The sequence below is a fragment of the Pholis gunnellus genome (genome assembly GCF_910591455.1).
Source record: "Pholis gunnellus genome assembly, chromosome: 4".
NCBI classification, from domain to species: domain Eukaryota; kingdom Metazoa; phylum Chordata; class Actinopteri; order Perciformes; family Pholidae; genus Pholis; species Pholis gunnellus.
In genome coordinates, this window is record NC_136530.1 from 6595452 (window position 1) to 6621092 (window position 25641).

Here is a 25641-nt window from a genome sequence, read left to right on the forward strand (position 1 = left end):
GACAAGTAGTTAATCAGATTGCAGCATGCATCTGGTTCATCTTGCTGGTTTCACATCCGTCTGACAGCTAAACAGCTCAGAATAAGATCGTAGAGAAGAAGGAATCCAAGTGTGAGAGGATGGAGGACCGTAGAGTAGGTGTGGTGAAGCGTGTCCTGCTCCAGTGATGCTCTATGTCTCCGTGTAGACGGAGGGCATGTGGCTCAGGCTGCGGTCGAAGTTGCCCACCTGGAAGAAAATGCTCTCCTCCGGGCTGGAGAACTGGCAGCCGGCGCCGCCTTGAAGCTCCTGGCTCAGGTTGAAGCCTGGAACAGACACGATAAAGAGCAGTTTGTTTAAAAAATGTTGATGAAATCATTCACCATCGGTGAAGTCGAGGTAAAAAATGTCCTCACCTGCAGTGCCAGTGTTGCTAGTTGACATGTGGTATCCATTGTGCTGATGAGAAGTGTAGGCGTGGGATTCTCCTGGGACGTGGACACCACCGACCGTCTGCTCCATCCTGTAGGAGTCTCCGAAATGGAAGCAGCTCTGAAAGCTGCCTTGGTATTCTAGGAAATGAGGGAGGATGATAAAGACAAAGAAATGAGAAAAATACGACCAGACTGGATCGACTGGAAACAATCACCTATAGACACTGGTGACAAAGTCAGTACACGTCCGCTCCATCCGGATGAAACCTAACGGGGACCTTATATCATGACAATGTTGTAACTGTTTTTGTGTTAACTGCACCAGCCACATAGTACGTAACAGTTATCCCCATCGTCTCAGTTTGGACCGCAGGAGTCACAATAATGGGAATGCAGCGCTTTTACGCAACTCCCTGACCACAGTGTGGTTAGAGAGACGTCCATGTGTAGATCTTTATAGGGAAAACAGTGTTTAAGGCATTAGGAAAAAGGCTCTGGAGTGACGGCTGAGCCTGCCATGTTAGGGCGCTGAGAGACAGCTGTATACATGAGCCAGCATTTTGTTGGCTAATTCAGCTCAGGGAAAAGGCTTCCGGCATGTGGTTTCCCCCCACTCTGTCTCTACGACTCTAATCTCCCTCTGTCCTAAAAATGCTCTGACAGAGCCACAGGGCAGTATCGCTGCTCTACGAGACAACTTCCTCTCTTTGAGACCTTTCATGTGGGTCTGCTTGTACAGCAAGTGTTTGAAAAAGGGCACAGGGGTGGTCTTATGTAAATTCCCTCATAGGAAGTCATAAAAGAGTAGTACTCGGGCTACATGTTACTGAATCACCTGCAACGTGAAAAACTTCAGGATATAAATTGAAAGGCCGATGAACAAGCCAAAACAGATTACGTTCAGCCTTACCGTCGTTGGCAGACTGATGGTGGTGATAGTGAGAGTAGGGCTTGTGGTGAGGGTGGACATGCTGTTTCTCCAGAGGAGGAGGTGGTGTCTCTGTTGCCTTCATTCCTGGAGACATGAGGGGACCCGACACCCTGGAGGAGACACAGAAAGGGTGGGCGAAACTAACATTGAAGCCTCTCGAGCCTTTCTAGACAGTCTCACTCATTTCACAATAGAATGCTTCACGCTTTGTGACATCCCAATCAAAGCAGGATCTACATGGCGGCCTGCTAACCACATGATCCGAAGAACCCAATGGAGCAGTTAGTGATCCTAAACACACAGGAGAAGAAACATTCCAGGCGTGTGGAAACTTGGGCTCCCCACACGTAATCGTCCTCCTACCACATATTATGATGTTAAGTCAACAAACAGCAGAGTGTGCATTCAAGTGAAACCAACCCCCCCCCCCCCCCTTCACACACACTGCCCACCACTGCAGTAACCCCAGGCTTTGTGGACTAGAGACAAGAAAGCACAACAGTGTTTACATTTATGACTTTTGAGAAAAAGACGTTTTTACGATGACATGTTTGTGACTTCGTGGAATCAAACAGCTTAGAGAACAATTGGGGTTTCCACATCGCCTGGTTTTTGTGGAAATGCATCATTTAAATAAAGGTTCGTCTCTGCCATTGGATATATTTTTTAACGCTCTCAAATCACATTTAACGATATCATTTTAATTTTACTATTTAAATCAAGTGCACTGACAAATCTTCTTTAGTCTCAACGTACAAAGGTCATGAGCTGTGAAAACCACAATCTGGAGATCAAAGCGGTAAAAGGAAATAGTGACATATTACGATGGTTATTCTACCATTTTGGTTCAAAGTTGAACTAGAATGAACACACTGCAGCATCTGAGACCAAGTTCTGCATAACATGCCATAATCTACTATGAAAAGAATGCCGTCATAAAAAAACATAGTATAGTATGTCATAAAAAATGTCATAAAAAAGATGAAAAGTCATAGCATTGTAGGTAATAAAAAGGTAATAGTAAAGTATGCTATAAATCATTAAAAGGTCATAGTAAGTAATACAAAAGTCTGTCATTAAAAATGTAAAAAAAAGTCATAGTATTGGATGTAATCATTTATTTTTAAAAAGTCATAGTATTGGATGTCAAAAAAAGTCTGAAAAAAAAAATATTGTATGCTTATAAAAAATGGACATAAAAAATGTCATAGTATTGTAAGTCATAGAAATGTCATAATATAGTATGTTGGAAAAAGTCATATCGTATGTTACATTTTGTTTTTAAAGTCATAGTATAGTATGTAAAAAAAAATTATCTCGAAAAGTATGTCAAAAGACACAGTATAGAATGTCAAATCATTAAGAAGTCTTGAAAAGTAATTGTATTGTATATCATAAAAGTCATAGTGAAGTATGTTATAAAAAACGTAAAAAATAAGAGTCATAGTATAGTGTGACTTTTTAAGGATTTTTTTTTACAAAGTATTGTATAGTATGTTGTAAAAATATCGAAGAACATATGTCGGAAAAACAATCATTAGAAAGTCAGTGTATTGTATATCATAAAAATGTCATAGTATAGAATGTAAAAAAAGTCATAGTATGGCATCATAAAAATGCTATAGTATCATATGTCATAAAAATATTTTTGTCATGTAAAGTCATGGTATGGCATGATTTAAAAAGTAATATTATAGTAAGTCATAAAAAAGTAATTCATATTCCATATAACAATATAAAACAAATATTAAAAAGTGATAAAAGTCATAGTATAGCTTGTCATAGAAATGTCATAGTATAGTATGTTGTAAAAATGTCATAAAAAAGTCACAATATAAAGTGTCATAAAAAATCATAAAATAGTGATAGTATAGTATATACTAATTTCATAGTTTAGTTTGCTATAAATCATGGTATGGCAGTGAGTAACATTTCTGTTAACATCGTACAAGTCTGAATTGGACAACCTTAAAAGAAAAGTTTAGTATTTTCGTTGTTTTCCCAAGAGATCGTACTCCGGAGGAAGACAGAATTGCATAGCGATAGCGAGGCTTATAGGGAACCAATCTAAACGCCAATGGTGTCATTATTCTATAGCCATTACATTATAACCATTACCATAAGTTCAAACAAAAAACATGTCTATTGCCACTTTAATCTATACAAAAATACAAACAGGTTATATGTATTTGACGAGATATGACGTTTATATTAGTGAGCTCCAGAGCTAGGCTAGTCTTTATGCTATAAGAGAGATATTTAATGTGCTTCATGTTCCGTCTTCATAAGATCACAGTGATACATTTATCACTGGTATTCAGGTATTTATTCAGACACTAAAATATGAAATGTGAAAGGTAACAAGGACCTGAAAATGAGCACTGATTTAACAACCTATTGTATACTTGATATTAACTTAATGGAACAGCAATCTGGTACAAATCCAAACTGATAGCCAATAGACCTGCCCTTAAAAAAGGAGCTGGTCAATCGCCTCCCCAAATATTCAACAGCTACTTAGAACCCTGTCATGACTGCATATCAGGAATGCCAACACATAAACTGTTGCTGCTGTGTTACCATGTGCTGCTGTGCTGTGGAGGAGGCATATGGTTTGCAGTAAGCGCTATATGAATGTGATGACAGAGGGTTGCTGGAGGCAGCCGAGCCCTTAGATGACTGCACACTGCTGGCCTGGCTGGAGCCTGCTTCATGACCTACTGCTCCATGCATGAGGGATGCTCCACCCCGCACTCAGTGAAGGGCATTTGGCAGACAATGTCTGATGAAGGGAGATGGTAAACAATGTCAAACAAAAGTGCGAGAAGCGCTGCCAATGCTGAATATATATGACACTTTACTTAGCTGTAAGACGTAACTTCAGGCTCCCAATGTTTCTGCTTTCATCAATAGAGATCATCATAAAACCGTATATAGAAAATATACATTGGCATACTCTTTTCATTACTCTCAGAAGAGACGTCATGCTTTTTGCTCCTGTATGTTTTATTTTTGTTTTCCTGTCTCATAAACACATGAAGGGATCCCACGAAATGCAGTGAAGAGATGGACTTTGAGCCAATGAACATCTGAATCTGGGACTCCAACTATAATAACAACCAGTAGTGGAAAGTAACTAAGAACATTTACTCAAGTGCTGTACCGTAATACAGTTTTAAGGTACATTACTACAATGTTCTGCTCCACTACATTTCAGACAAAAACTAGTTATTAATCCATTACATTAATTGACAGCATATTAAATATGATGGATTATTCATGATTAATGATTAAACTACCCAACTTTATATAAAGTAGTAAGCGTATCAGCGTCACCTCAACCAGCTACATCCCGATCCAACAATGTTATATAACATGGAGAGGGGGCATTATGCCGCTCAATGAAGACTTTTACTTTCAAAACTATTCCACACTTTTACTTGTTATGGGGTATTTTTATAACAAATGAAAAAAAGGAACTCACATTTTGCAGGATTAACACATCAATACAACTTAATATTTAGGTTAAAAAGTATGACTGATATCTTTGGGAAAGACAGCTGAGTAACACAATTCTTCTACATTGAAGGTTTTCACTCTCAGTGGCTTCTACTTATCAACATGTTCATCTGGCTCTCACATTTAAGTGCTTAGCTGCATGTGGAGTGCACTTGACCAAATTGAGGAAGCTTATGTGGCACCTTGTGTTAGTCAAGCTCTGGAGAAGCTAGCTGTTAGCGAGCATGGCTAATCCATGGGTTGGCAAAGGCCCAGTGCGTGGCCATGTGTTCCTGCAGAGAGCGGCATTCCCCCAGGAGCTGCTGTCAGCACAAGCTCAGGAAACAGTTATACTGTTCATATTTTTACAAGCTGCCTCTATGTGCAGCTAAAGTGAATCATAAGCTAATCACTGCCAGCTGCCCCCCGGCCCTGCCTCTCGCTGGGCTCTAGCTTGCTAGCCACCTCAGGCACGAGGTATGAGGAGAATCTTTCATATGCCACATTAATCTCTCCCCTGATATTCATCTTCACTGACCATCCTGCCCTACTCCGCTTTTTCCAGCCAGCCCACCCACTCCTGTCCCGCTGCAATGAGAGAGTGATTTGACCGCTGACCTGTTGATTCCTGAAGCTAGAGGTGGAGGGGATTTTAAGGTGAGGCTATCAGATTGATGGACTAAATTTAATAAATATTTAAAAGGTTGAGAGGTTAAAGAGAGCGCGGACGGATATGTAAAATACCCTTGTGTCCCTGTCTACTATAACAGATGATTGTGTCCTTGCATGAAGATGCATGAAGTGTCGGAATGAGATGAGCTAGATGGTTTATCAATCCACACTTTTTGCTCAATGGGAACACAGCTCAGTGACTTCGACTTGAGTGGCTCAATGAATGTTTTCTGTAAGTAATACGGGAAAGCTGATGTCATTCTGGGAACAAGTTTTGATTCCGCACAGTTCATGACGAAACAGCTTAGAAATGATACAGCAAGACGGTGAAAAGGACTTCCAACCTGGACTGTTTGCTGCCCTAAAGCCACACCAGGCCAGATAACTCGTGTTCAGGTTAGCAGGTACGGACGACGTCGACGGCAACTACTGTCCAAAAACATTACTACAAGTTGATGCACTCTTGTTGTGTTAAAGACAAGACTGTCCTTGGGGCCTTGGCTCTTTGTGCCGAGGCATGATGGGATGGAAAGAAACCTGAAGATTCATGAGCAGTCCTGCTCTGCCGCTCGTTCGTCTTCCTTCACCTGCAGCTAACTGTCCCACTAGGGAGCGGGGATCAGACCCTGTCCTCTGCAGACCCTACGTTCTCCACAAACACCCTCTACCTCGCCTCTCATCTCTTCGACCATTAAGCCCCTCTGATGGATGACGGGGGCTTCTTTGGCACAGATTGGTGGGAACACTTCTGGTTCTGGTTAGCAAGCTAAAGCTGCGCTTGAGAGACAGACTATAGCATCCTGGGTAAAGCTAAAGCTAAGCCAGCCCTGCAGGCCCACGGTGTGAAGAGCACAGCCAGGGCTCTGGTTATTTTGTGGGACCCAAAAGCTCCGCGTTAGTCCCAGAAAGATAACCGCCACGCTCAATACAAGGAATCCGTCCTTAAATCCCCGGGCCTTCTTGGAGGAATTTGACAGCAAATCATCTGAATCCTTTCTGAGAGCTAGCCATTTGTATGACGGGTTAATTGAAGACCACACATTAATAACTGAGCACCACAAACTGAGTGACTGACCACAAGCTGCCATGAGCGACAACCTCAAAAATGTTTTTGTTCGGGTTGTGAGATTGACGTTCATTTTCTGGATCACTGTAATGATAATGGCTGGAAGACAGACCGTGTAGAGTTACGTGCCTCGAACGTCCCCCCCCCCCCCCCCCCTTCAGAGCAGGAACTCTTAATGTAGCTCTGTGCCGTCTCTGCCGCCACTCTAATTCAATTAGCCTGCGTCAATCACTGCTGAGGTATCAAACCACCTCAGACTAATATTTGCGGAGGGGCTCTAATATCAATACGCAGGTAAAGGCTGTAGACTCTCCCCTTCGCAATTATATAACCACAAATGGCTGAAGCAGTGAATGACAACCTTTACCACCCATCTCTCAGTGAGCACAGGCCGCCATGGTCGAACAGCCATCTCTATGAGAGGGGCCCTACATTCACATGCACTTGTGCCACGCCGATTGCCAAATGTATTTTAACTGGCATATTTTAATATTAGCTTCAGAAAAATGACACTGGTATTTACAAAGTAAAAGGAGTCTAAATGGCCCATTTCAGCCAGAGTAAACACATTAAGCTATGAGGTCAGAGGCTGCCACACTAGAGGCAGGTTAGTTTGATAATTTTGTCAAAATGTTTAATGTCCTGCTAAACCGTTTGGGAAAAACAAGTGCGGTGCTGATATTGACTTTGGCAGCAGCCTGTATACTCAAGGCTTTAAACATGTAAATCAAATGCTCCATCTTAAGGCAAATGTGAGTAGACGTTTCATGCCCGGCTGGTTGTACTGTAGGTCCCCCTGCCACAACTCGCTTTTTTGGACTCCTAACCCCACCCTCTGTCCACACTGAGTGATGAACAGATATGGCACTACAGTACGCATGTGTGCATTTCTGACTGCTTTCAGGTCAAACATCTTGATTTGATGAAATCTGTAAATTGGGAAACTGCGGCAATTTGAATGCATTGTCATCACGTCACAAGTATGTAGGAGCTTAAAGGTGGGGAAGGAACACGGTAGATTACTTATATGGCATAATAGGCACTTCAGTTAACATAGCGAAAAAAAAAAGGGGATACTCACTGCTAACCACTCACATTCTCACACACGTACACACAATGTTCAGATGTTCCTCATCAAGCACCCAAAGGTACAGACCCACGCCTCACATCCAATAATGTAAGCCTGCCAGCCCGACCGCCGTAACAGCGTCCCCTACTCAGGTCCTTTTCACTTTCCATTTCTCTCCTCACGCTGGTAATTGCGCATGCCGCAGAGAAGGAGGCACTGAAACCGCGAGGTAATGTCAGCGTTCGCCTCCTGCTTTCAAGGCTTGAAACAACACATCACCTTCCAGATGCTTCCAGGCCAACCTGGCGTCTCTGAGCGGCACTAGGACGTTTACATCCAGACGGTTTTCGCTGCGCCGGGCCCGCTGCACTGTTTGTGCTGGAAGTCGAGCGGTCTGCTGTGCCTCACACCCCAATCACACGCAATCATGTGTGTTTCCTGGATAAACTAAATGTAAACTCCTCTCACTCACACAAGTGCATATGCATGCAAGGCTCTTAGAGCAAGAAAGCCATCAAACCTCATTCTGTCATACGTCTGTGCTGTATACACTACCATAAAAGTGTATATACACACACAGACACCCAGAGAGCGGACCACAGAGTTAAAAGAAAGCATGTTTACGTAACATGATAACTTTTGTAACACAGGGTTTATGATGCTTGATACCCATCCACTCTTTCTCAATGTTATCACACTGCAAAAGACTGTTTTCCTTTCCTACCTCCCTGGTTTTCAGCACATTGTTTAGTACAGTACACACTGTGCCCCCTGACGACACTCGGTGCTCTGTAACTCTGCTCTGCTGGCTCTTGGGGGAAATCATCGACATTAATAGGAAACATGCTTTGCGTCTCACACACGAAGAACAACACAGACACATGAAAATAATTCAAGTGTCCTTGAGCAAGACAATTGCGCTTCTATATGTTGCAGGTTTTCCACCGATCTTGGATACTCTCTGGTTTCTAATGTAAGAGCTATAGCTTTCAAAAATGTGTTTTAGTGCAGCAATTAATGTATTCTAGTTACAGTCAATTAATTTCTTCATGAATGTACAATACATTTAAAACAGGACTGACAAGAAATTTCTTTTCTTCTTTGCCAAAGATGTAGCAATACTGGCACACTTATTAAATAATACTAAATTGTCTCTTTAGTTTTATTGCTTTCTCTTTAAAAGTATCCCCAGTTGAACTTATTTTCACAATTGTCTTAAAAAAATTGCGTCATCTTTTAAGATGGCACAATTGAATGCAGCTCATTGTTTGTATTTGGTGCAACACGATGAATTGTTTGGTAATGTTTTCTGTTTCCAAATTTGTTGATTCATGTCATTTGAGGATAAAACACCAAACGATGATCTTATGACAGTTTAGTGCAAATCATGTCCGGCCAAAGGGGTTTGTTCATCGCACTGATGCTCTCCTATCCAGTGGAGATGGGGGACCTTATGAACACCGATTCCAGTGCCAAAAATAGAGTTAGTGGTGTGTCACGTTGACCCTGTGGTGACCAGCACAGCCCCTCTTCCCACCAGGGATGTCTTAGGGGTTTTGGAGTCAGGTTTGTTTCCAGTAAGACGGCCAAATGGGATCATCAGCAGGACTGAGAGGCTTAACCTAACATGATCTAAGTGGGAATTCGCCCTACGGGTCTGCCCTGATTCAGGAAGATAAATAGGTGAAAAACAATGGCAATGCAGTGGGTCATTATCAGTGTAAATAATCATTACACCATCGGCGAGATTAAAAGAGGAAGAAAGTTGTGTGTTTTTATACGGATACTTACATGTTAATGTGTGAAAGTTGTAAATGAATCACATTTTTGTTAGAGATGTTTGTTAAAGTTTAACCTCACCAGTCTGTGATGTCACAGGACTTTACCAGAGATATTTGAGTTTACTGCAGAGGCCAATCAGAATGGCCATGAGACAAGACTGTGACAAAGTACATGACTTATTAATTGGGGGATGTACACTAATACCAGATTAAATGTTTGTATTCCCCCCCCCCCCCTTTGTCTCCCTCGACAGTGACAGGGTAAGTATGACGCATCTCCACAGATGAGAATACATCCATGTTACACATCCACTGAGGACTCACCCGTCTCTCGTGCCGTCCATGGCAGCCAGCGGGGACAGGTGATGAGGGCTGCCGAGGTCCCGGTCCAGTCGGTGTTGTCGGGTGGGCAGGTCAGCGGTGGAGACGGAGGTGTTGTTGGGGGTAGGGGAGAGGAGCTCCACTGAGGCGCTGTGATGGGGGGTGCCGGAGCCAGCATACAGGCCTGAAAGACAAACAAAGCTAATTCAGTAAATGTGCCAAAGAAACTCAAGGGCCCTGCCCTCCGTCTTTCCTTTGAGCAAATTAAAAGCCATTTCATGGCAACGGGATTTTGTTTTGACAACCTTCAACCAATCAGAGAGCTTTGTAAAATAAAATGCTCTGTGTTTGCACTGTTTGTAATTTAGGGTACATTGTTTGTGCTGCCATGGGGATTGACCTTGTTTGTCCTTTCTGCTGTTTGTTCTCATTAAACAATAATAAACTAAAATGTTACATGTGCTTGAATGCTGACTTTGAACACAGGGAATTTAAAAGGGGGAATAATGGTTCCTGTATAGTATCTGTTTTGTGTGTTTGTGCATGTTGACAATCACAGTCATGGTTATGTTAGTTAGCACATGCAGGCGTATATGTCATGTATTTCTGCATGCACATATATCGTTAACATTTTGTTTACACAGTGGAATGTGGGGGGGGCATCATTTTCATGTGAAGCTGGCTGCATGTTGCCAACTTTTCTATTGTTTCAAGCTGTGGACTTCAATTTAACACTGATCATTTTTCCTATTTAGAATGCATTGCAGACGAGGGCTGCAACCGATAAATATCACTATATAGATTTATGATTTTTCTTTTTTGTCTGACCCAATAGCCCAAAACCTAAAAGGTAGTAATTTTGCAGATTTATGAAACTAAAGTATGTATCTTTGCAATTAGGAAGCGGCCAGCGTTCAGCCATATGTACTTGAGTACAATTTCCCTGAAATCTGTGTCAATTTGCCAGCACATTGAGCATATGTCTTCCAGTACTTGGAGCCGCACTTTGCATATATCAATCAACTAATACGCTGTAAAACAATATTTCCATCAGTTCCCTCTACAAGTTTTCACTGGTTTAATCTGTTGTCCCATGTTGCTCCAGAGAGAGAGATACGATTGACAAATCACAGTGAAAATCAAGAACTAGAAAGCAAATCTTGTTAAGAATATAATACTGGATCTCTACATGTTCTCCCAAAACAATAAATCTCTCCATCATCTGCTCCGTTTATCGTCTGATTTCTTTCCCAGCATCCAGGAGGAGAGCGACGCGCTGACTTTCTGTGGCAGTTAACCAGCGACGAGAGGGGATGTCAGGAGCAGATGAAAGGAAAGGAAGAAAAGATCGGTGCTCCTGGTTTTGCCGTTTCCAGGCCCAGCTGTTCTCAAGTGGAAGCATGCTGGGGCCTGATCTGACAGCACTCTGAAATGGTTACAAGCTTGATTCATTACCCCCAAATCATCAATCACTGAGCTTAAATGTTTTCCCCTTTAGCCCCAACATCTGCTACCAGACCGGCAAAAACAGTCGACAAATAATGGCTGTGATTGCCTCAATTTCATCGCTAGTTCCTTGTGGAGGGAGAGTGAAAGGATCTGATGGTACTGATGGGTTAGTAGAGGATTATGTTCTGAAGATGTTGTGTATTGGCTCTGAAATGCTTCTGGTCAAGTTCAGGAAGAAAGCTCTGTGCGAGAGGGATATGGAGAGGTATATCAGCCATTCGGCATAATAGCAGGAGCATGTAAACTTCTGCATTAAAACTATGATGAATCAGTGAACACTCTAATTATGCTCTATAAAACAGAGAGGGGCTTCTCGTAAGTCTCGCTGCAGCCATGTGAATAAGAGCAGACTTAAAACCGGCGAACAGGAAAACAAGTTTATCTCTGACTGGAAGCATGACTCATTTTCTGCTCCACAAGTGTTAATGATGGGATAGCTGCCCACTTTGCTCCACCTCTTCCATGCATCCTATTGGCCCTGGAACAAAGTGAAACTCATGTAAATCGGGATCCCGAATGCCAACATGCAACATCTTTGCTGGCCTCGAATAACACTGCATCCCTGAACGCTTTGGCGTTGGCTCACGAGTGAGCTCCTTGGGGCTTTAAACCATTTAAAACAAGAGAGCAAGCAACATCCACTCCGAAACAGAGGGAGGCCGAGGGGAAAAAGCCAAGACTCAGAGGCCCGGTTCGACATTCAAAGACAAGTTGAGAGTACACAGTCGTCAACGGTGCGCTGAGTTCCAGCAACAATAACAGAGCGCAACGGGGAGACTGGATAGAGTGCAGGCGGAAAACAAGGACAGATGTGTCCATAAAATGAGGGAGCAGCGGGGAATCTCTCTTGTCTTTAAGATGGCTATAATCTATTTCTCTCTCTCTTGTCTCCAAGTAGTGTTGACATTTGATGACGGTCAAATTCATCAATTAGAAAAATGGAAGTTTAAAGGCCACATGTGATGAATAAAAGTTTCCGTTTGTAGCGGTTTTGTAATGGATTTTGCAGCCGTTGCATGACAAGATGACAGGTTAACATGATACGGTTATAAAATACAAACCAAACAAACAAAAAGGGCCAGGTTGTTAAGTCTTCCATTTAAACCTAAGTAACCAAATGGAGTCTAAAAAATGTTGACATAAAATGTGTATAAGCAATTAAAGATAAGTTATAGTGGTGTAATTTGTTTTGTGTTTGAACAAAGGCGCCATAAGTATGAATTTTACTGCCTGATGGCACAAAATGATCATATTACATCTGCAGGAATGTTGACATGGCTGCTGATGACCACCGATGACTCAGTGATTGCTTTGCCAGGTGTCGGGATTTCTGGCGGTCAGACCCCACTAGCTGGCCCGTTCTTCTGTTTTGGAACAAATACTCCCTGGCCATCGATATTTTTGTCTCTTGCACTCACATTTTGAATTGCTCAACCACAGTTAATTGTGCTACTTCTGGTTTCATCTGACATGTTGTATTCAAGGCCAAAAAGAAAATGATAAAAGATGTGTTACTCATTAAAATGTTATATTTAGGAATTTATGCCATAATTGGCATAAATTCGAACACTTTTTGTGAATGGAAGGTGTCACAAGAAGCTTCAAATCAATATGGATTAAATTTCAGCATAGACGCTAGATTTCTGGTTTGAATTATTAAAAATGTATAAGACGTATATGATATAAATGTATTAAAATGGGTAGTTTACGATAGTAACTTTGGATCCACCAAAAGGTTGGTGTGCACTGGAAAAAGGACAGCTTCCAGAATCTAACATAAAAATATGATAGGATGAAAAAGTTATTTGGTTAAAATAATATTATATGGAATTGGGAGAAATACCGCCCTTTGGCTAGTAATTGACACATATCTTGAGACAGAAGAAGAAAAATATTCTGGAAGTTACACAGAAAGAGACTAGAGGTTTTTATGCTGAAAAAATATCAGATTACTCAAAGCCTCGATAAGGGGAAGAGGTTAGATAATCAGGGTGTTAGGTGACAGAGCAGCATATCCTGTGTGCGCACCTGTGAAGATGTCTTGGCCCAGTCCAGGAGAACGACCGTCTTTGCCGTTGTAGAGGTGCTGCGAGGAGGTGGAGCTCTGGAGGTGCTGCATGGACAGACAGTCACTCAGGACGTCCTGCTCCAGGTGAGGACAGGGCCGAAGCTGTCAATCAAAAACATAAGAATAAACAGAGCATGTTTACAAGAAACGATGATGAGTCACTCCATCTGGTTTGAAAGATTACACAAGGACAAAACACATGCAAGATTACACAAGGACAAAACACAGCCTCAGATTTGTCTATTTGTAGGCTGGACCCTATGTGGGGTGTTTTGTTTTCCCCTTTTGTGCAATAACGTGATAGTAATGTTAATTTGAAACAGTAACTCTACAAATGAGAATACACCGTGAGTCAGGGGGAACCGGAGGAAAGATCACACACTCCTTTTTGAGTCGTGCGTTGGCCTTGGACATTGTGGGTAAGTGATCGCTGTACCAACTCAGAGCCAATGCGAGATTGCTTCTGTTTCGCTCACTGCCAACAGTAATGGGGGCAACTGAAGACACATTTCAGCTGGAGAGTCGCTCACACGCAAAGCAGAAGAAACCTAAACCTAAGGAAACTCGTGTCAGTTGGAGAAATGGGACATCTGCCTTATAGATCAGTGGAACAGCTGACCTCTGTTGTATACATCAGTGGACGTCTCTGTAATAAAACATTACAGTTGCTGAGGTACACACCAGGCCTGAACTAACACCAACATATTTCCTTTACTCAGGAGATTTACCTTCAAAGAACCTGTAAATCCAACCCTGGGACAAGTCTATAGCTGATTATCAAAGGTAGGTAGAAATAAAGGCATTTTAAACCAGCAGTGTGTTAAACCGCATGGTGTGTCAGAATCAAGGTAAGGACTAGTGAAAGAGGAATCTAACAGAAGTCTCAATGACATCTATTTGGCTCCAACACGTGGGCATGATCTATGACAGATTCACTAAGCATTTATAAAAGCCCGACATGATCGTTCTTCTCCAACACGTTGTCCACAAATACAACATCAACGAGCCACAATGTTGCACTGGGTTCATTAATTATGATGAACAAATGCGTAATTACACTAACTAACCACCACTGTAATAAAAATCTACCCAGTTTATATCATTATTTATCAGTTAAACATTGATCAATTAAGACCAGATATTTCAATCATATTCAGTTAACTCCTTTAATCTTCAATTTAAAAGGGTTCAACTATTGTATAATTTCATCTCATTTATTATGCTTTGTTCACAAAGAACACGTTAACTGTTTTAATTTAATGATGCGTAAATGTCAACTTAGGAAACACTAACGTTAGAACTAATAAGGTTGAACTTAAGAACAACTGTGGAACTGGCTACTAGTCATTTGACTGCATCATACTTGGCTTCATTAAATCAGTAAATCATCATATAAACTACTTGTAAATCAAGTTTGAGTTTTTGTCATCATGATTTGATATAATCATCTTGAATAATACACAATCAATTTTTTGTATATTTGTAAGAAGCGATATAAACCTGCTGTTCACCAAGGTTTTAACATCCTCATCTGAACCCTATCAATCTGCCCACCTGTTTCTCTGTCTGTCCGTCCGTCCGTCCACAAATCCAGCCTTTGTTATTCCACAAAAATAAGTTGGAAACATTCTTCAGCATTATCACAACAATCTACTCTAACGTCTGACTATTCCCACAGAGTTCATCGACAGCGATGAGCCAAGTGGACGGACAACAACGTTATCTGTGCGTGACTTAAATCTTTTAAGACCTTCTGCCTATCACAGATGATTTATTTTCTCAGTGAGCATCATCCACGTTATGATTTCACACTTCGGTACTCAGACACTGTATGTCAGTGAATGTGTATGTGCTTGTTCTCCTGGGGATCCGTATGAATACCCTGCAAAAACATTCATCACGCGTAATTAAGGCCTGTTCTCCACACAGCGACACTCCTAACAGTTTCTCTGGGCTGCTCCAAGAGTGGAGTAAGAGCGTTTGTTTGACATTTGTCCATAACATCTGGCCACTGGGGTATTCCGCAGCACAGCTTATTAACAATGCTACAAGCACACATGTGTTTCCCTTTACGGCGCTAAGCAAAGAAACACATCATCCAGACTGCCACTATCCAGCCCCTTCCACAACAATGAGCCCATTCTCTGTTATTTACCCGCTTCCAGTCAGGGAAAGAATGGGCTTTTGACCATGAACACGACGGAAATGTGGTCAAACCTGATCTATTGTTGGGGAAACGATTCTCAAACACGCCCCTCCACCCGGCCTCCCAAGCCCTCAATTAAACCAACTAGATGGAGCTGCGGATAATGTACATCAGAACAAGGAGAGATTACATAAAGTGGTCCGTTTGTAAGACCTGCCGTACTGACTTGAATTAAGTCATGCTGGAAGCTGATACAGTAGCTCTTGAGCAGGGCATTGCAGGGATCTACTCTGCATGATACGCTGGTAATGTTCCTTTAATTCATTTAAGTTAGAGACACGTCATTTATCTCTCAGTTGGTTTTATTTGATGTAAGAAAAAAAGTTAAATGTCAAGTTACAGATGTCGAACAAATTACATTCTACTTGACCACGCCACAGTGTTTTTATCCTGAGATCTCTTTTCCCATTCCATCACTCTCTCGGAGGAGGTGTCTTACCTTTCTACGCACCTGTTGCTCTTTGGCCGAGTGGATCTTGACATGTTTGCGTAGGGAGCTGGGATCTGTGTAGCGCTTGGTGCAGCCGGGGATCTGACATGCGTACGGTTTCTACAAGCAGAGAGAAAAATATATATTTCACACACCAGGTTAAAGTGTGCAATACATTTATATAAACATTAGTATAAGGACAGAGACACGTGGAAAAAAGTTGACATGACAAGAGAGTCTGATTGCAGCCGCGGCAGGTCGTTCCTGTCGCACATGACAGGAAAATGAATGTAGATCATTGTTTTACGTCGAACAGGAACTTTCTGCTAAACTTTAGAACTACATTTTTGGTTTTGCACAGTAACTTTATTGTCCTGTTCATGTCTCTCCTCCTGGCAAAGTAGCCTGCCAGTGGCGGGGAGTGAGCTGTACGTTCACAACTATACCAGCTAGAAGCAGCTGTGCATTGAGAAAGTAGAGAAGAAGTCAAAGTAGGTGCTCTTGGAGCCCACCAGCCAATCAAAGCAGTGGGCGTTCCTGTGCTCCATAGGAACACGCCGCCGCGGCTGCATTAGGCTCCTGGCAGAAATTGAGAAATTAGGGTGTGAGTATGCAAAATGTTTACACAGGAAGTTGGAAATCTGTTAAAGTAAAGGAAGAGGAAAAGTCCTACCTTTTTGCTGAGAATGACAGAATTTGAAGTAAGAAGAAGGGGGGGAAAAAAGCATGAAAAAGAAAAAAGAAAAAAGAAAAGATCTGTTATAAAATAATCAATATCAAATTATCTCCCTGTAATGTTTTTCATTTAAATCCAGGACTTTGAAGCAAGTGTAGTAAAGCCCCTCTCTTGATACAATGCGGCAAGATTAATATAACTACTTGACAAAGTGTGTCAGTCAGCTATTATATAGTAGGAGTTATATATAGTAGTTGTTTTTTTACACAAATAAGGAAATATGGCTGTAAAATGTTCTGCATTGAATATTGTGACGCAATGAAAAAAATAATTTGTATTACTACTCTATACCTTCAGTGTGTATGCTGACATAGACTGGCTGTAAGGACGGAGATTTAAGATTAGAGCAACGGACATGACATCTGTAAAACGACTGCACTGTCAAGAGTTTCCTCATCATTCCACATTCTTCTCATTAACCAAGCAAATATAGCATGTAGCTAGCTGATTGAGGGATTTTTTCCCTTCACATGCGATTCTTTTTTCATTCTCAGGAATATAAGTTGGCCATTAAAGTGTAAGAGGATACACGTCTTTATTAGCTCTGCCTCTAAACTCAGCCTTCTCTGTAAATAAGCCATTGTTATTGCAAGGCGCTTACAGTGCCAGTCATCTTCCACCATGTTTGTTTTGCCGAGCAACGCACCCAACACAGCGCAGAACCTTGAATAAAAAAATAAAAAACTAGCACAACTTCTGTGTAGAATAAATACCATTAAAGCTTGAAAATTATTTTCGCTCAAAGTGTTTTTGGCAGGGCAGGCCGCTGGGCAGGCAGAGTGAATACCTTAGCGGGGTGTTAATGGGAAGCTATAAGCATCGGGGTCCCAGATTAGCTGTATCACTTGCCCTACTGTGGAAAGAGTTGGTGGTGAAGAAAAATCCCAAAATGATAGAATAACACAAGTCTGTATTCAAAATTCTGCTTAAGTAAAGATTCTCAGCGATTTATTATAACGTGTACCAAAAGCATTGGCGGCTGACCAATGCAGGAAGGTTAACAGGGGGAAAATATAATAAACAATTATAAAATATCTCTTTCAATTAAAGTTTTGCAGAAAGTGGTGAATTTGAGCGTTTGCTGATTAAAATAATTCACACTGTTTGCCTACAGCTCTCTTTCTACTTGCTCAGCATCACTGAGGTTTTAGTCTCTTTGGCTTCTTCAGTACTTGCTCATACAGCCTGAATCCACCTCTCTGACTTTGAGGTACAGCGAAGAGAAAAAAAAACGTCTCTCCATCGTGTTTAGGTAAAATAGACGCCCTTTATAACAAACTGACTGTTGCCATACGACTTAAGAGCAACCTGTTAACAGCTGTAACGCTCTCAAAATCGTTTTTGAGGAACACATTTCCATATTGTGATTTATCTTGTAAATAATCTTCATTCGAGTTGAAGAAGAGTTTGGAGAGTTTTGTTCCGTCACTGAAATGTAAATATGGAATCAAATCGAGGTTTTGCTCTGACCTCCGAGAAAGAATTGTTAAATTGCTATAAATCAATACAAGTGGACTGACTTGTCTAAATATGGCTCTGTGGAAGCAGAGCGTATAACATTTACATTAATTTAATATCGGATTCATATAAACACAGCTAGGCTTCCCTAACTGACACACAGGTTAGAAAATGTATTTAGTATTTTTGACAGACTCCTTCTAATACTTAAAAATAAAATCCCAATGTCCAGGGCTATGGTTGACATTGTTTTGGCTGGTTGGCTTGAAGCTGGTACGTCTATACCTTTTAGGTATCACAGATTATGTTCAGCAAACAAGTAACAATCTCAAACATGTAGATATTGACATTAAATAGTTGCTAAGAGAATAAAGTACTTTGAAATGTTAGGGCGAAACGGTCCAGTTCCCCTAAAGTGTGAAAACAACAAATACCTCAATTGTAACATAATTTGAGCAAAACAAGTTATTTACTCCGTAGCTGCGTTGACGTGCAGATGGTGATACAGTGAGGTATTGGTGGGGTTACTGAGACATGACGAGTGGCAGCGATGGCTGACTCAACCTTTCCCTCCCTGTATACAGGTCAGAGGAACAGGCGAAGCTCTGTGTGATCTCGTCGCAGTTCCAATCCAGGTCTGTTACGGCCCGAGCTGCCACTCGGCCTAATGGAACTGATCGTTTAATGATCTGTGGCGTGTCACTGCCAGCGTGGAGAGAGTGAGAATGCCACACTGACAGCAAATGAACGTACAACACTGTCGAGACATGGAAATAGGCATTGAAGCTTAAACAGCGGTGCAGTTTTTAATGCTGGTGTAGAAGTGAGGGAGGGTGTGAGCGCACACCAGACACCCACACATACACTGAGCGGACATTCGCTGCTACTAACTTTTTAATTCAGCATATACTCTAATCCCTGAGTGGATTTGGTAGAAACTAAATGCAGTTTGTACCCAACACATGCAAACATTTATAGACCATAATTTCATGCAGATATGCCTCCTGCAACACAGCGACCACCCAGACTATTTTAACATTTATCTACTCCGGCGAGATATTGGGAGGTGAGACAGAGCAGAGACTCAGTTTCTGACCGTGTCCAGGTGAGTACGCTGATGCTTGGCGCGGTCGCTGGAGTTGCTGAAAGCTTTCTGGCAGCCGGGGTGCTGGCACAGGTACGGCTTCTCTCCTGTGTGGCTCCTCAGGTGGATCTTCAGGTTCTCCAGACGTGAAAACGCTTTGTTGCAGCCCTCGAACTGTGGGAAAAGGGAAGACGGCACACAGCTGTCACAGGAATGCATGATCCATGCACAAAGACAACCACAGACAAGCAGGTAAGCACAGGACCCCCACAAGGAAATAAACAAACACCCACAAGCAGGCGCACACACACACAGATGGAGAAGCACACCCACACGCTCAGAAAAAAAGAAATCAATCAGTGTAAAGCTGTCATATTCTGGTAAAATGTGGGCTCTGTATATATGTGCACTTCTGTGAATCAGAAAGAAGCTGTCCCACTCTTTCCCAAAGTCCCTTGATCACTCGCACAGCTGGAGGAGTACACTGTACACCACATATTCATCACCAGCTATGGAAAAGTGAGAGATGCTTAAGAACATGGGTGGTATAATTGCCAGCATTTTTTCCATGGCTCTTGAATTACGTAGCCAAATCCAGGGACCTCCGTTATAAACCACATCCACTTGAAAGACAGCGGCGTTGCGTGACAGCACACCTGCCTCGAGGCTGCCGCTGCCGCTGCGTCTAAATTGCAGGGGAAACTGGAGTGTGCCGTACGGCGGCGGTTAATGGGCTGTAATGCATAGCACGAGATAAGTGTTCTGTTGTGTATAGTGCATTAGACTGACAAGTGACAGCGGCTGTAAACAGGCTCATATCCGACCCAGCTTGGCCCATTCGATCCAAACCACTCAGCCAATGAACACCACAGATTTGTTAACATGTGAATGATTCATGAGGCTTCTCGCATATCCAGTCCTGCTCTTAAGCAGAAAACACGGCTGATTGGTTGATGAGGTCGGTCCATGTCAAGACCCCCTACAGGGGCTGCTGTGCAAGGAGTCACGCATTGCATGAGTGTATAGTATGTATGGGAAGCATAGCTCAATGTTACTTATATCTACCTAGGGTTCAACTCATTTAGGTATTCAGCAGCACCTGGACATCAATATACCGAGACTGTCACAGAGCACAATAGGAGCAGGTGAAGAGCTCATGTTAGCATCCTTCTTTTCTTTACAGCCACTTGCCTGTCACCCTATGAGGACTTCAGATGCATGGCTTGTATGACCGTACATAAGAGGGGCACAGGACAGGTGGATGCGTTAAAGTGGAGACAAAAGTGTTCAAAAACAAAGGGTAGTGTGGAAGATGGAAAACTGTGTGTAAACTGGTTAAGCAAATTAAGAGCAACTATTAGCCCGCTTTTTACCTAAATGTTCCAGGAACCATGGAACCAGAGGAGCTAAAAGTCCCTTTTGTGCATTCCTGTTTGCATCTCCACCGCATCTGAATAACTGTAAAGATTAGACAAATTAGATCGATGACGAATTTAAAAAGAACCAACGGCTTTACTCATTCTACGTCAAGAACCTAAATATGAGGTTCAAAACGAGAGAAAAGAGAAACAAGGAGCCAGGAAGGCATTCAGTCTGATAAAAAAGAGGGGTGCAATTACTCAGACTTTAAACTTTTACGTTTTCCCTTAAATATCAGACAATAACATCTTCCCCACTCTTAGATCTTACTTAAAACCAATTTCTTGCAAAGGGCTAAGCTAACCTCAGTGCAAATGCAACTTAATTTACAAACTGCAGAGGCACCGCAGTCTCTACTGTCCATTGTAGCCTGACCTTTAGTGAAGCCTGCTGATAACAGGTCGGGTTACGGCTAAGGAGAGAGTGACACCATTCTTCTAATAGGCCTTCAGCTTCATCTAGGCTCAATACTCATCCCTGGTCTCCTTCATTCACTCACACAGCACAGGCAGGGCCTTCTATTCACCGAGGCTCCATTTAATATAGGCGAAACCTAAGCCAGTCATGGTAGAGCCGTGTTGGGTGACCAGGCTGATCTGTGGGTGTGTGTGCTTGTGTGGATCAGTAAGAGAGTCTTAATCTGCCCGATTATGGCTACACAGCTCCTAAAGTTTGTAAAACCATTTAAAACAATTTAAACTGAGCTTGTGAAGTTGTTTTTACTAAAAAACGAAACTGGGCAAGCGTATGTGCACCAAGACACATGCTGGCTCACAGAGAGTGTGAAAAGTCAGGACTAGAATGTAGTGTGAATGAAACACTTCACCCTGGATTCATCAGCACACTAACATTCGGTCCCGGCTTCATCATACAATCGTGGAAAATGTCTTTAAGAGTTCAAATTGCACAGTGTTGTATAGGCGGAAATATATTATTCTAAAGTCTTGCCAATCAAACGCTTCGGATGGAAACGAGAGACGCAGCGAGGGTGGGAAAGTTTAATAAAAATCTCAGTGCAGAGGAACATCCACACTGCCGTACCCGTCATGACAGACGTGATCCATGCCGACTGCTGAAATGCGGCGCCGGGCACTTGAGTTTGGAAAACAAACACGGCTATTATTGACGTGCCAAATGTGTGTATTTATGTATAAGGGAATAATCACCCTTTCATTGCTTTCTTTTACGCAGTACAAATTTGAGGCTAAATTATAGTTACGGGTCCGTGGAGGAAACCGTGTTAATCGCGTAGAGCGTATTATTACTCTGGAAGCTGGAGTAGCAGGGAGAGTGCTGAGTATGAGGTTTTCCTGCCTGCTGGGAAAACCAATGGGCACTGCCACCCCTACACGTGGACATTACCCAGAGCGCTGCGTGAAAAATGTTATGCTACAGTAAAATGTTTTAGCGGGGCCAATCTGATGGTTAAATGACTTCTTTCAGTGAGTTCATGGACTGTCAAAAAAAACCTACTTAGGTTTGGATATTTGAGAGTGTGCCGTTAAATCCAGTATTGCTCCTGTTATTGAAGGAAAGTGTTTAAACAGTATTGATGTGGGCAGTTTGTAGCCTTATTTTGCTAAGAGGTGACCTCATGGTAATTATACAACCCAATGGGTTTGATTCCAACTAGATTGACCAAAGTAAAAAATATGTTAATAAAAACCTAGAAATATAATATATGTGTGTTTGATAGGAATTCATGTCAGTAGGTTCCCTATATCGCCCACGAGGAGTTACTTAAAACATAATCTGTTTAGAAAGAAATAAACACATAGGTTAAAGTGGAATGACCATGGAGTTGTGGAGGCTGAGGCACAGGACACAGGATTGATTTTACCATCGATATTATCTATGAAAACAGTTTAGACAGCGCTAATCACATTAATTGCTTTAAACATGTTTAGTTTTCCTCTCTGAAAACCTCCGTCTAAGGTAAACCGGCAGATCGCCTCACGAGTGGGGCGGCACTGGCAGCGTGGAGGGATTTGAGCCCTGTTTGACACCGTCTCACTCTTGAGTAGGGGGGGTTCAGTGGCTCGGTAAACATTCGGGATGACAGCGGGGTCTCGACATGGCTGAAGGGGGCGAGAGCGGGTTGAAAAGGCGGACAGGCAGCTGATCACAACAGACAGATTATGGGCCCAGCATGCAGGCTAGTGGAGTTGCGGCGGGCCTGAGGCCTTTATGGGAAATGACTCCTGACTGGCAGCAAAAAAAGGCCAAACAGTGTTGGGGCTAAAAGGCAGCAGTGTGCGGCTCTCTCCTCACATGCGGCGGCTCAATAGCAACCTGCAGGAGCTGTGGAAGATGGAAACAAACCAGCCGTTATGGAGGGGTGTCGGGAGGAAATATGGCTGCTGACATGCAGGGCAGCGGTCTGATTAAAAGCGTTAATGAATGGCATATGAAGAGAAATGCAGAGAGAGGGGAGAGAATCAAAGGTAAGGTAGAGGTTCTTATCCTAAAAAAATATCCTAGGCCATGGTCATCACCTACATGAGGCATTTTTCGCCCCCCCCCAAAAAATAAGCACCAGGATTTTCTCATCCGAAAGTCAAGCTTCTCTGGCGGTTGCTATAGATGCTTCAACACTAAAATATCTCTCTGGCTCCGGGCAGTAATTGTATATCAGGCCACTGACTAATGATGGGGCAATGGAATTCAACTGCTTGGCTGCTTCATAGCATGACATTCACCATTACTCACATTCAGAGGAAGAAAAAGGTTCTCGGTGCCTAAAAGCCTTCACCAATTATCCGCTGTGATTAGTTTTACCTATTATATCCAGGCTCCTTTACAGCCAAGCCTGACAGACATGAGGAAGGGCAGGGAGTACTAGTGGCAAAAAGAAAACACAGCCAAATAAAACATGTTACAAAGTGCCAATACTCAAAAACAGCCCGTATAACTTTATAAGTATGAGAAAATGGGGTTTTGGGGGAATGAGTTGGTTTATCACAAGGTGTCTTTCTCCGCCCTGACCAACGAGGAAAACCACCAACACTTCAGGATCTGTTCGGAGGGGAGGCTGTGGAGCAGAGTGCCCCGGCTGCGGATGGGAGGAACATGTGCATTTAATCTGCCTGCTTGCAAATGCCCTGTGGCAACCACAGCAAAGAGCAGAAAAACGTAAATGGATGAAATTATATCCATATGATTCAACGAGACAGCTAAGGAGAGGCAGGTTTCTCATGCGCTTCGTCAGGATACAAAATTAAACACAGCCCGGCTAAAACATTCGCATTACATAGTTTACACATATCGTTTCCACTGCGGAGCGAGACCCTTTTAGCAGCCAGCCTCATCTGTTGCAAATAGGGCTTTAATTTGAATCAAAGATAGCGGTGGTCTTTTTTTCCTTTCTTTTTTTTCCAGGGCAGGACAGATATGAATTCACACACAATTGCTTTGTTTCACCATGAATCATCTTTTCTTCCCCGCCTCCTGCACTTTGCCTAATTTCTTGCGACGCCTTGATTTATGAATGGCGAGATATGAGTACACACAGCCAATAGAGAGAGTGTTGTCCAGATGTGCACGAAACGAGCCAGCCGAGCAAGAGCCGATAAATTGGTGGGAGGAAGTAGTCATGTAAATGACTAAAGAAATTGTTCTTAACAGCCATTTTGCACTCATGCCTGAATAGTTTGGGGGCCAGATTAAAAACGATGTGGATGGCACAACAGGAAGCATTTGTATGATGACTAAATGAGGCTGCTCACATAATAAGCCTGTCCAGCTGTTCTGTTCCTCACACAGAGTGTTTGCTGGAGATTGAGGAGGAAGTGCAGTGATGGATCTGAACCCCTGTTCCTGCGGTGGAGGCCTGGCAGAGTGTGAGCCCCGGCTGCACAACAACATGGTGAGGCTTCATGGAAGCACTTAACCTGCTGTGATTCAGAGGCCTTCATTCAAATGTCTACCAGCTCCGCGGTCCTGCATCAGATTAGAGAGCTAAGATGTGATTTCCTTTTAAACCGGGCAGCCTGGGGTTTACCGGTTCACCAGGTTGAGGGGAAAAAAGGAAAACAGGGTCACGTTCTCAAAAGAGATGACGCAGACTGACAAGGAAAAGGATATGTCTCCTGTGCTGTCATGCAGCGTTAGTACAGAACCAAACAGGCTTCCAGCTTGAGTCCTCTGTTGCCTCAACATGCTCAATTTTCCTTCTGGTCAAAGACTGAGGGTGTCAAGAAACAATTTTCACACATACATACTTTACATTCAAGTGAATGAACACGGGTCAACAGATTGCACAATGGGTGCTTTTAAGCCTTTTTCAGACATGGAATCTGACACGTTACTGGCTTCATCTATTTGACAAATGTTTCAAATATTTTACAAACGCTTCACATTGTGAGTAGTTGTAATGAATGATACTTTAGAGGGACTTGGCTGATGATTAATACGATTGTGCAAGTTGTGCTCTTTAGCCCTGCATTGTGAAGGGAAACAAATCAATGAAATGAGATGGCTTAGTGACACAATTTCACGTCTTATTGTCGTGACTTTATTTCCTTGAGCAGAAAAGAAACGACAGTTAAATGACACATTTAGTGTTTCTTTCTTTTAATCTAACCTTGTGCTGCTGCAGTCTTTTTGTGAATGTATTCATTGTGAATCATATTCAAGGTGCACATCTGAAAGGGGCATTCATAGTCCTCTGCAAAACAGAGCAGGTACTTGAAGGGTTGACAGATGAGAAGATTTATTGCACAGAACGGGTTTGAATATTGGCTATCTACCACTGGATAAGAGAAGGATTTGTGGTGTTCACTTGAGAGAGGAGACACGTGATCCTTTGACCTCCCATTCAGTGGAAAGGCTTCTAAAAGAACAACCCCACTTTGTCCCGTGACGGTGTATATTCTCACAAACCAATCCGAACCATTTATAATGGCTAATTAGAGTGCAATATAAAGCTTCCAGTGCCACAGCCATTAGAACCTATCAAGGCATTAATTATAAACCCATTCA

General features: G+C 42.4%; 1 protein-coding gene across 1 annotated transcript in view; it reads right to left on the bottom strand.

Moving 5' to 3' along the window:
* Positions 1 to 149: 149 nt before the first annotated feature.
* Positions 150 to 25641, bottom strand: part of glis1b (GLIS family zinc finger 1b) — a gene marked incomplete at its 5' end in the record, with an annotated part of 66016 nt that continues 40524 nt past the window's right edge. The window contains 7 exons of the mRNA XM_079157853.1: positions 150 to 305; positions 396 to 551; positions 1324 to 1454; positions 9755 to 9935; positions 13289 to 13430; positions 15974 to 16084; positions 19255 to 19416. Of these exons, the coding sequence (XP_079013979.1) occupies positions 172 to 305; positions 396 to 551; positions 1324 to 1454; positions 9755 to 9935; positions 13289 to 13430; positions 15974 to 16084; positions 19255 to 19416 (1017 nt within the window). The 3' untranslated portion in view covers positions 150 to 171. The remainder of the gene's footprint in view (positions 306 to 395; positions 552 to 1323; positions 1455 to 9754; positions 9936 to 13288; positions 13431 to 15973; positions 16085 to 19254; positions 19417 to 25641) is intronic.